This window comes from Pongo pygmaeus, chromosome 13 (genome assembly GCF_028885625.2).
Source record: "Pongo pygmaeus isolate AG05252 chromosome 13, NHGRI_mPonPyg2-v2.0_pri, whole genome shotgun sequence".
Lineage (NCBI taxonomy): Eukaryota > Metazoa > Chordata > Mammalia > Primates > Hominidae > Pongo > Pongo pygmaeus.
The window spans coordinates 64,396,928-64,409,028 of NC_072386.2; the positions used below are offsets into that span (position 1 = coordinate 64,396,928).

Sequence of the window (12,101 nt, forward strand, 5' to 3'; positions counted from 1 at the left end):
ACTTCATCAAAAAAATTATGGTTTCAAAGGACATTTACGAAAATTAGAAGGCAAACCACTGAGACAAAATATTTGCAAAAACATCTACTCAAAAAAGGATTTATATCTAACATATATTTTAAAACGCTCACAACTTTATAATACGACAACAAGCCAATTTTTTAAACGGGCAAAGATCTGAGCAAACATGTCACCAAAAAAGATATACCGTCATGCCCTGCATAACAATATTTCAGTCAATGACAGGCCACTAATACAACAGTGGTCCCATAAGATTATAATGGAACTGAAAAATGCCTGTCACCTAGTGACATTACAGCTGTGATAACATCGTAGCACATTTTGTTTTTTATAAATTTAGTGTAGCCTAAGTGTACAGTGTTTATAAAGTCTACAGTAGTATACAGTAATGTCCTAGGCCTTTGCATTCACTCACCACTCACTCACTGACACTCCTAGAAAAACTTCCAAGTCCTGCAAGTAAGTGCCCTATACAGGTGTACCAATTTTTATCTTTTATACTGTACTTTTACTGGCCCTTTCTATGTTTAGATATGCTTAGATACACAAATACCATTGTGTTACAATTACCTAAAGTGTTCAGTACAGTAACATACTGTACAAGTTTATAGCCCAGGAGCAACAGGCTACATCATACAGACTAGGCATGTGGTAGGTTAGACCATCTAGGTTTGTGTAAGTACATTCCATGATGTTTGTGCCATGAGGAAATCACCTAATGACACATTTCTCAGAAAGTATCCCCATCATTAAGCAATGCATGACTGTACAGATGGCAAATAAACATATGAAAAGATGCCTAGTAGCATTCGTCACTATGGAAATACAAATGAAATTGTACCATGAGATACCACAACACATTCACTAATATGGCTAAAATTTAAAAGATTGAGTATAGTGAATTGGTGAGTGCTATGATTTGAATGTTTGTTCCTTCCAAAACTCATGTTAAAACTTAATTCCCAGTGTAATCATATTGAGAGATGGAGCCTTTAAGAGGTGACTGGATCATGAGGGCTCTGGCTCATGAATAGATTAATTCATTCATGAGTTAATGGACTAATGGATTATGGAGGGGATAGGTTATTTATCATGAGAGTGGATCTGTTACAGAAGCCTGTTTGGCTCTCTCAGGAGCCTCCCTTGCCATGTGATGCCCTGTGCCACCTAGGATTCTGCAGAGAATCTCTACCAGCAAGAAGTCCCTACCAGATATGTTCCCTCCACCCTGGACTTCCCAGCCTCCAGAACTGTAAGAAATAAACTTCTTTTCTTTATTAATCACCCAGTCTTAGGTTTCCATTATAGCAACACAAAACAAACTAAGACAGTGAGGATGTGGAATAGCTGAAATGCTCATAAATTACTGGTGGACATGTAAAATCTTACGATTACCTTGGAAAGCAGTTTGGAAGTTTCTTCAAAAATTAAAAAACACTTACCATATGACTCTGACATTCCATTCCTAAGTATTTACCAAGGAGAAATTAAAACATATGTCCACAAAAAGACTTGTACACAAATGTTCATAACAGCTTTTTTGGAATAGCCAGAAATTGAAAACAACCCAAATGTCCTTCAACATGTTAGCAGATAAATAAATTGCAGTATATCCACCCTAATGACTCTTAAATTTATATCTGGGTGTGGTTGTATATGCCTGTAGTCCCAGCTACTTGGGAGGCTGAGGTGGTAGGACTACATGTGCCCAGAGGTTCAAGATCAGCCTGGACAACATAGCAAGACCACATCTCTTAAAAAGAGGAACAAATTATATCTTCAATCCTTTCAATACAGTGTTATTTTGTGTAGATGGCACTTTACAATAAAGATAAATCAAACTAAGATAGGCCACTACCTTGACTACTCAAAACCTAAAAGACAGAATAACAGTACACTTACCGGCACCTGGAGTCCTTGAGTATTCTTCTTTTTCTTTGACAGTCTCCTGTCTTTGGTTAGCATTTTCGCTTTGACCCATGCTCCCTGCCCTATTTCTGAAGAGCCTGAAAGATCTGTAAGGGAAATGGTCCAGATGAGAAAGTTGACAACAGTAAGTGGGGAACATTTTATTTTACAGAAAAAGCTGAGAGAATGAGGAGAATGACAATGTGGTTAAGAGTCATAGATTTAAAAAACAAAACAAAACAAAACCAGTAGCAATGCAAAGGACTTAATGCTGATTTTTTAAATGTTTATTCCTTACTTTTAATCTTACAGATCTTCATCAATTTCTCCTCCTTATGGAATCTAAAACTATGACTCCTAGCGAAGGGCCTGTCTCTGCGGAGAGGATTGATCCAAAAGGATGTGTTTGGCTGAAGCCATGGTCCCACCTCTGAGCATTCACTACTCTGGGCCGATCTTGTTGAGTTATTAGATAGGGAGCTGTCCTGGGCCTGCTTCTGGTGCTGTTCACTCCAAGCGGAATCACTGTCACAAGTGGAGGGCAAGCAGGTTTGCCATTTTTCCTTAATGCTAAACACACCAGTTTCATCACCTTCTGAAAATGCCCAGTTTACATATCCACCTCCAGTTTGCATGATCTTGGCTTGGGAAAGAGGGGAGCTCATTGTCATGGGTTCAGGTGTGCAACTCAAAGTGGGTAGCACTTGCTCCGCCTTGTCTTGTCCATCCAGTAAGTAAGCAATTGGCTCGTGCTTTTCCTTGGGTTCATCCACTGATGCCCGGTCAGAGACAACTGGGGTCTGCCCAGTCAGATGAACAAGAACCTCAGTCTGGATGGCCTGTTCAGTTGCCAGCACATCTGGCACAGAGGGTCTGGACAGAGGCAAGACAGTTTCTGCTGAAAAAGGAACTCGCTTTAGATTAGAAGGGACCAGAAGAAACTGGCCATACTTTGAGTGTGCTTGCCTGTTAGGAGACACCCCAGAAACCACTATACTACTTTCTGTTTCTTGCCTTTCCTGGTCATTTCTTACATTTGTGGCCTCTCTTTTACTGTCTGTAATCTCAAGAAGCGCCCCCCTCTGCACTCTTGGGGGATGCCGGCCTCCAGCCAGGCTCCTCAGCAAAGAAGAGGGCATGCTATAATACTGGTATTTCTTCTCTCCAGCGATCTCCATGCTGCCTAGAACCTCTGCACAGATGACATTGCTCCAGCTGTGGGGAAGTTTTTTGCAAGTAGAATGCTTTCTCTTGGCCAGGAGAGCCTCATCCTCTTGCAAAGTGTCAACAGCAGAAAGGACTTTTAGGGTATCCACAGTCAGGGCAGAGAGATCCTGCAGGTGTCCCACCTGGCTGTCCAAAGACAGTAAGGAGTCGTTTATAAAAGACACCTTTTCATTCATTTCTTTCAGCTGGAAGTACATCTCTGTAACCCTAGTGGTGAAGGAAGGGAGAAAACCAATAAGCACATTAAGCCAGTGGGAATTTGCTCTCTTCCTACCCTACTTCCATCCTTAAATGGCTCCTGAGCCTCAGCTGCTTCCCTAGGTTAAGTCTGTCTTTTGCCTTCTTCTTCGCCCAATACATAACTCTCAACTCAGGTCATCTCATCCACTCCTATAATGCCCACTACTACCCACAGGAGAGGAAAAACTTACATATCTACATTTCCAGCCCTTATTTCTTTTTAATATTTCAGAACCACATTTCCAGTTCCAGCTAATGATTCCTTCAATTGTGTGATCAATCATCCCATTTTTACTCATTAATATATTTATTCATTTACATGACAAACATTTGAATACTTCCTAACTGCAAGCACTGTACAATTTTAATGCATGTAGGAGATCCTGAGGAAGAAATAAGAATGACAGAAACAGAATCAATAATCAAATATGTAATTAAGAAAAAGAAAAAAACACAGATCTTTAAAATTAAAAAAATATATATATCTAACTCTACTGTTCAAACAGGCTTCCCAAGTTTCAAACAAAATCCATTTTAGAAGACTTATATTCAGAAAAAGCCTAATGCAAATTTTTAAAGTTGTTTTGAATACTTTAACCCAAGATTATGATGTTCAGTCATTGATTCATGTAAAAGCAAGACAACACATGTTCACCTATTCAAATGTAAATGTTAAGTTGCAAGTAAATTGAATTAAATGTAACAATTAGTCCAGGTGCAATGGCTCAGGCCTGTAATCCCAGCACTGTGGGAGGCAGGTGGATCACTTGAAGTCAAGAGTTTGTGACCAACCTGGCCAACATGGTGAAACCCCATCTCTACTAAAAAATACAAAAATTAGCTGGGCACGGTGGCAGGCACCTGTAATCCCTGCTACTCAGGAGACTGAGGCAGAGGTTGCAGTGAGCCAAGATCGCGCCACTGCACTCCAGCCTGGGCAACAGAGTAAGACTCCATCTCAAAAAAAAAAAAAAAAAAGTAAAAATTAATTTAATTGAGAGATGGTTACTATTTGTCTGTACATTTCTTTGTAATTATCTCTGTATGTGGATGAGGTTGGTTTTGTATCCCCCAAAGAGGATATGTTGAAGCCTTAACCCCAGAACCATAGAATGTGACCTGATTTGGAAATCAGATATTGATAGAGTAATCAAGTTAAAATGTGATCATCAGGCTGAACCCTAATCCAATATGACTGGTGTCCTTATAATGTAAAATCCTGACACAGACACGCAGAGGGAAGATGATATGAAGATACACACGGACAAAATGGCCATTGACTAGAATGATGCATCTACAAGCCAAGGAACACCCACGGTTGCCAGCAAACACCAGAAGCTAGAAGAGGCAAGGAAGGATAGCAACATCGGAGAAAGCATGTCCCTGCCAACACCTTGATTTTGGACTTCTAGCTTCCAGAAGTCTGAGACGATAAAGTACTGTTAGAAGACACACAGTTTTTGGTATTTTGCTGCAGCAGCCCTGGGAAACTAATGCAGCTATCTAAACTTCATGAGTGATGGAATAAATTACAACATGTATGAGTTGATTACATAAAAAGAAACTTGTATGCAAAAATAGAACACAAAGGTTTAAAACAAAAATAAATTGGAAAACTAGTATTCTAATAAATTTGATGAGGCATTGATATCTCTTGATTAAGCAAAAACGTTCACAATTTATTGAGGAAAAAAAATTACAAAGACTCCCAAGGACAGGAACAGATGAAAAGATACAATACAAAAGGTAAGGAAACCCAGTAAAATAGTCAACCTCATTAGGTAATCACAGATGAAAATTAAGATAATAATGAGTTCATCCATATCATAACAGCATTTGTTTTAACCCATTTGTTTTAACCTAGCAAATTAAAAAAAGAAAAAGTGAAACAACTCAGTGGTAGCAAGGATGGAACACAGGGACACAATATTGTAAAGGAAACATAATCTTACTATGCTAAAGCAGACAGATATGTTATATTATGAGATAGAATATTATGCATCCATTAAAAATCATATTCACATTGTTGATAATTATTTTCTTGGGCTATTTCTGGTGGTAGAGGCAGGGCTGGGGATGTCTATTATGTTCGGCATTATGTTTTCAAATTTGGTATAAAATTTTAAGTTCAGAAACAATAGTTAAAATATATTTACAAAGTATATGTAATTAATTGGAGAAAACATTTTTGATGTGTAAAAGCAAAAAAAAAAAAAACAGGATACAAAACAGTATCATTTTAACTGGAAATATGTAGAAGACTAAATTTTAAAAAGCCAAAATTTTCACAGTGAACTCTGGCATATCACATTGTTTTTTCTTTCTTTTCTTCCTCTGTTTCGTTCTATTATTTGGGTGAGAGGAGGTATAGTTTCAGTTTCTCAATAATGAAAACCTTCAATAAACAAGATTAAAATAAAAAAACAGCATGGGAGGGAACCTAACCAATTGTGTCATGGCTGACGTGACCATTGCAGAAATGAAAAATGATTCCCGCTCTTATCTGGGGGCAGGGAGAAGTCGTGATTGTGCCATGAAGAGTTTAACACTCAGCTGTAACAAGTACTTCCCAAAATAGTGTCAGACTTCCCATCTTTAGAACACATCTCAAGTCACAGGGATTGAAAGAAAGATCTTCCACTTCCTCTTTCTGGGACCTTTGTAAATAGAAATTAAAGATAAAAAGAGTGGCATTTTTATTATATTCCATTTTTATTATATTCTATGTGAGTAGAACCCTCTCTTTCTTGCTTCTGCTATAGAATTCAACTTCTATAACTCAATAGAGGCTTAACAAATGCTTCCTGACCTTCTGGAATCTGCAAAATTAGAACTGGCAAGGATGATGTGGGAAACAGCACAAAATATATGTATACTCCCTTCCAAATATGCTTAATTAGAGCCTCTCCATCCAGTGAACTGTTTCATCTAATTCAAAAACAGTACAGTCTGAACACCAGTAATGGAGACTCATTAAGTTCCATTAGCAGCAGTCACATCGAAAGGATACAATAGAAACCAGCAACTATTCACAGCCACAGGTAACATGCTACAATAGAAACCTGTTAGACAAACAACCTGGTCACCCTTAAATCAGGTCCCTTGCTTTTACAGACTTATTTTCTAAAACTTGATGTCCCGTGAAACATATTTTAATTATATTGCTGGACCACCAATGACATTAATTTAGCCTTTCAGTCATTCTGACACATAAAATTTATAATTTTAGTTTCCTCCATGCAAGGTACGAGGATGGAAGAAAGATGAGAATGGTAGTTGTTTTATTATGGGCCTTTAGGCAAGATGGCTTAAAATGAGATAACAGCAAGTATAATTACAATCATCATGAAAATCACCATATTCACTGAGTGCTCACTATGTGCCAAGCATTTTATAAAGATTCTACCTGTACTATTTTATTTAATCCATGTAACAACCCTATAAGGTGGGCATTACTATTATCCTTTCATAGAAAAGAGCCTGGGTCGGCCGGGCACGGTGGCTCATGCCTGTAATCCCAGCACTTTGGGAGGCTGAGGCAGGTGGATCATCTAAGGTCAGGAGTTCTAGACCAGCATGGTCAATATGGTGAAACCCCATCTCTACTAAAAAAAAAAAATAGCTGGGAGTGGTGGCAGGCACCTGTAATCCCAGCTACTGGGGAGGCTGAGGCAGGAGAATCACCTGAACCCAGGGAGCGGAGGCTGCAGTGAGCTGAGATCATGCCATTGCACTCCAGCCTAGGCAACAAGAGCGAAACTCCGTCTCAAAAAAAAAAGAGAGGTTAGGTCACATAGCCAGAGTCACACGGCCCATGAAAACGTCAGGCATCAAACCTAGACAGGCCAACTCCATATTCAGTGGCATTGACCACTGCCTTCTGGTACCTCTCAGCAACTCACCTAGGATCTAGGCAATTTCTTTTGGGGGTTCCTAGAGTACCATGAAATACTACATGAACTACACCAACAATTCTCATGCTGGGAGGTGTCACAGATGTTCCTCAGTAAGGTTTCATGGTCAAATAGTGCTGGGACCTGCTTAAGCTATAACTGTACTGATGAATTACAATGCACATTATGTTAAATATTTTTTAAAACCACAGTATTTCCCAAATATAATGTACCAAAACATGCTTAATGTGGAAAAATACCTAAAAGCATCTTACTGCACAGAACAGAGAAAGGGAAAAGCTGACTTACACTACTAGAATCAAAAAAGAAGTTAGAGTCCCAAATAGGGAAAGTAAGATTTAAAACAGCCTTGCTATGTTCTCTTTTTCCACTGTCACAACTCACTTGATTCGAGAAGGATATAGCAATCTCTTCTTCAGAAGTAGGCTAACGTGCAAAATCCTCTGAATCTTCTTCCCTTCCCTCTTCAAACTATTGCTCAGTTACCTCAGGAAATATTCTCCCCCCTTTCCCATACCTCATTTATGAGGTCCCCACAAATGACCTCAACAAAGATGACAGTATAAGAACAGTGCCACTGAGATAGCTCCATCAAGAGGGAAAATAGATTCTATTTTGAAGTTTAATTAGAGCTGCAGGCTCAGATGTCGTAACTCATGCCTGTAATCCCAGCACTTTGGGAGACTGTGGCAGAAGGTTGCTTGAGGCCAGGAGTTCAAGACCAGCCTGGGCAACAGTAGCAAGACCCTGCCTCTATAAAAATGAAAAAATTAAAAGTTAGCTCAGCATGGTAGCATGTGCCTGTAGTCCTAGCTACTTGGAAGGCTGAGGCAAGAGGATCGCTTGAGCCCAGGATTTCAAGGGTGCATGAGCTCTGATCACTCTATCTAAATAATAATAATAACAATAAATTAGAGCTTCATAACCAAATTCTAAACCTCTTGGAAGCACCCATAATTTTCAGAAGGTACATATCCATTGAATTTCTAACCCTCTACTCAAATCCCAAGAAAAGAATCCAAGAGAAACACAATGCTTTATGATGGTTAATGTTTTTAGGATTTTATCATTGAATTACTTGTTTATAAATGTCTGGTTCTCAATTTTCACTCTATGTTCTCTTAGTTTGTGATACCGCCTTCTTCTAGTTCTCTTTATACTCCTCTGAATGGTTATTTATGGTCTTCTCCATGAGTTTCTCTTTGTTTGCCCATTACAGGTGTTGGCACCTCCCAGGATTTAACTCTCAGCTCACTAGGTTCCCTCACTCTTGCTTCCTGGGCATAATCACTTCCTCTGTCATACTTCTAGTTTCCTACAATAGGCAGATGACTCCTACAGTTGACTGTACCAATAAGCAGATGAGCTCCTCCACCAGTTCAAATGCTCCCTAGGGGCTTCAGATGCACACATCCAAAGCCTCCTGAACATCTCTGGCTAAATATACTACAAGAATCACAAGCTCAAGAAATCTAAAACTTATTGCTTTCTCCTCACACCTCCTGTGCCTTCATTTTGGTGGTGCCACCTTTCACCTGATTACCCTACTCTTTTCTGAAAGTTGTGCTGGACTGTATGCTCGCCCTTAGCTCCACATCTGATCCTTAACATGCCTAATGAATTGTTCTTTCTAAATGTCATATTCACCCCTTCCTTTCAGTCCCACCACCACCAACCTTGGCAAGGCTGTGGACACATCAGTGTGCTGCACTATTCTCTCAAATGGTCTCCCTGGTTCTTATTCTGACCCCTCAAATCCACACCATTACTGAAGGTAAATCTATCCATATCTTTGGCCACCTGAAATCCTTCCTTAGTTTATAGTTTAGAGTAAACGGCTCTCCATAAACTTATCCCAGTTCATAATCTTGGGGAGGCAGGGAGGCTATCCTGTCCACATCTCATCTGTTCACCCCCCTTTCCTTAAGGGTTGGAGAAGAATTTGTATTTAAAAAGAAATTATACTAACAATTTTGAGGGGCCCGTTTTTACTTAATAATAGATAACTTTCATTGTACTCTTACTATGAGTCAGCACTCTGCCACACAGTTCATCTATATTATCTCATTTAATCCTCACAACATCTCTAAGAGGTAGGGCTATTTCCGGGGTTTGTTTGTTTGTTTGTTTGAGACACAGTCTCATTCTCTTGCCCAGGCTGGAGTGCAGTGGTGCGATTTCAGCTCACTGCAACCTCCACCTCCTGGGTTCATGTGATTCTTCTGCCTCAGCATCCTGAGTAGCTGGAACTACAGGCATGTGCCACCATACCCAGCTAATTTTCTTTGTATTTTTAGTAGAGACAGGGTTTTGCCATGTTGGCCAGGCTAGTGTTGAGCTCCTGATGTCAAGTGATCCACCTGCCTCGGCCTCCAAAAGTGTTGGGATTACAGGAGTGAGCCACCTTGCCCGGCCTCCATGTCTGTTTTACAAATAAGAAAACAGCCTGGCATGGTGGCTCACGCCTGTAATCCCAGCATTGTGGGAGGTCAAGGGGGGCGGATCATGAGGTCAGGAGATCCAGAGCATCCTGACTAACACGGTGAAACCCTGTCTCTACTAAAAATACAAAAAATTAGCCGGGTGTGGTGGCACACACCTGTAATCCCAGCTACTCGGGAGGCTGAGGCAGGAGAATTGCTTGAACCCGGGAGGCAGAAGTTGCAGTGAGCCAAGATCACGCCGTGGCACTCCAGCCTGGTGACAGAGTGAGACTCTGTCGAAAGGAAGGAAGGAAGGAAGGAGGGAAGGAAGGAAACCAAGGAGGTTCAGTAAATTTGCCCACGTCCATATAACTAGTAAGTGCCTGAAGCAGGACTTCACCCCAGCTCCGTAAGCTCCTAATATGGGTCTATGCTTCATACAAAGCGGAGAACCAAGCTTTCCTGTCGGACTCAATGAGCATAGCTATAAAGGGGGGCAAAACGTGTAGAAGAAGGAAAGAGAAATTCATATAACTATGGACTAAAGATATTATGTAGGTGAAATCAATTTTTGTGGACTCAATCTTTGATATTCAATTTTTTCTCCATATTAAATTTGATCTGAAATTCAGGCACAGAAACACAGATTTATATAAATACGGTATCAATAGAGAAGTCCAGATTTATTTAAACATGACTTATGCCCATAGTGAACCATTTAGAAAGTTCTTCATATGATTCAGTTTAAGTAAAGCCATATTTAAGGATTCACATCTCTCTATCTGATATTTGCACATCAGAAAAAAAATACATAATTAGATATAATACATCATAGTTCCATGTATGTTCAAAAATAAAGGAACTCATTTAACTTCTGTCAATTTGCTTCCATTTACAAGAACAATTCTGTGTTTTAAAAAAATGCATTTCATCACATATAGCCTTCCATATTTTCACACGATGCCATGCACCCACAATTAGTAATAAATCCACAGTAACTCAGATCACATTATAGCTTCCTAATATGTTCAATCTCTCCAATACGTCTCCTCCTCTTTCCTCAAATCTCTGAATGTCCCCCATACCGCCTGCCTCCCTCGAAATCCCACACACAGGCACACCCAGCTGACGACTCTGCCTCAAGACCTGGGTCCCCACCAACCTTGTCTGCCTTCCCATCTACTCTGGCCATATCCTGTCCCGTTCCCCTGCTTCGGGGAAAAGGCCAGACCCTCCATTTTCCCAGCTTCTTAGGGACTTCTCTTCAGCAAATGGCCTCCTCCCTCCACTCCTGAGTTTCTCCCTTGCTGGTGGATCATTTTCAGGACCATGCTGTTTTATTTATTGCCACATTAAGCAAAATCCAACAAAAAAACCTCACTGTGTCCCCATACCTCATCAAGCTTCCCTGCACCGTAACACTTCTCCCAAAAGCCACCTGTAATTGCAGTTTCTGCTTCTCCTATTCTCTCTTCACCCACTTCAGTGAAGCAGCCGCCAACTCCACCGCACGACAACCGCCAGTCAGACGCCCTAAGAACCCCACTCCCCATCCAACCAGCACCCTCTATCTACCTCCTCCTCCCCTCTGGCTGCTGCCAGACACACCATGTGGCCTCAGGCGGCTGCGCTTGCTATTCCTTCCGCCAGGGGCGCTATTCCACCAGACACCCCTGCCTCGCCCACTGCCTCACTTCCTTCAGGCCTCCACTCAATGCCCTCAGAGCGACCTTCTAGGACCAGACCATCTAAACAGTCCACTCAACCCCCAGCTCCGCTAGATTTCACGCCACCATCATTTCCTATTCTCTCCAACTACTTTATTTTTCTTCATAGCTCTTTTACTGCCTGATATTAAATGACAAATCTATTTTTGTGGTTCCTTGCTTAGGTTTTGTTCTCCATCCACTTCATTTCTCTCACCACCTACACACATGCACACACACACACGCGCGCGCGCGCGCATGAATGTAAGTCCCATGAGGACAAGGATTCTTATGTCTTATTAGCCACTTATTCCTAGTAACTAAAAGAGTGCCTGGAATATAGTAGATGCTTAATAAATATACTTTGATTACATGAATATTATATATTATTAAATGTTTCAAATTATAAAGAACTCAAACCTCTGGGATTTGAAAGTAGATCTTTCTACTCCTTTAGATATTCTAGCAGAATCACGTTTTGTTAGTGGTTTCAGAATGGAAAAGATTTATATCTTTTACCTTTCTGATGTCACTCGGATTCGTTCCTCACAACTACAATTCACATCTTCCATCTTCTCATGGAAGTATTTTTCCACGCACTGCTCCTCAAAATCATGAAGTTTTTTCAGATCCTCCTTACTCAGGTAGAGTTCTATAGAAAT

General features: G+C 40.4%; 1 protein-coding gene across 1 annotated transcript in view; it reads right to left on the minus strand.

Annotated features, from left to right (window-relative positions):
* TRPM6 (transient receptor potential cation channel subfamily M member 6) overlaps positions 1 to 12,101 on the minus strand; it is a 164,802-nt gene that overhangs the window by 35,663 nt on the left and 117,038 nt on the right. The window contains exons 25-27 of the mRNA XM_063649604.1: positions 11,959 to 12,091; positions 2,228 to 3,363; positions 1,924 to 2,036 (exon numbers count right to left, since the gene is read on the minus strand). Of these exons, the coding sequence (XP_063505674.1) occupies positions 1,924 to 2,036; positions 2,228 to 3,363; positions 11,959 to 12,091 (1,382 nt within the window). The remainder of the gene's footprint in view (positions 1 to 1,923; positions 2,037 to 2,227; positions 3,364 to 11,958; positions 12,092 to 12,101) is intronic.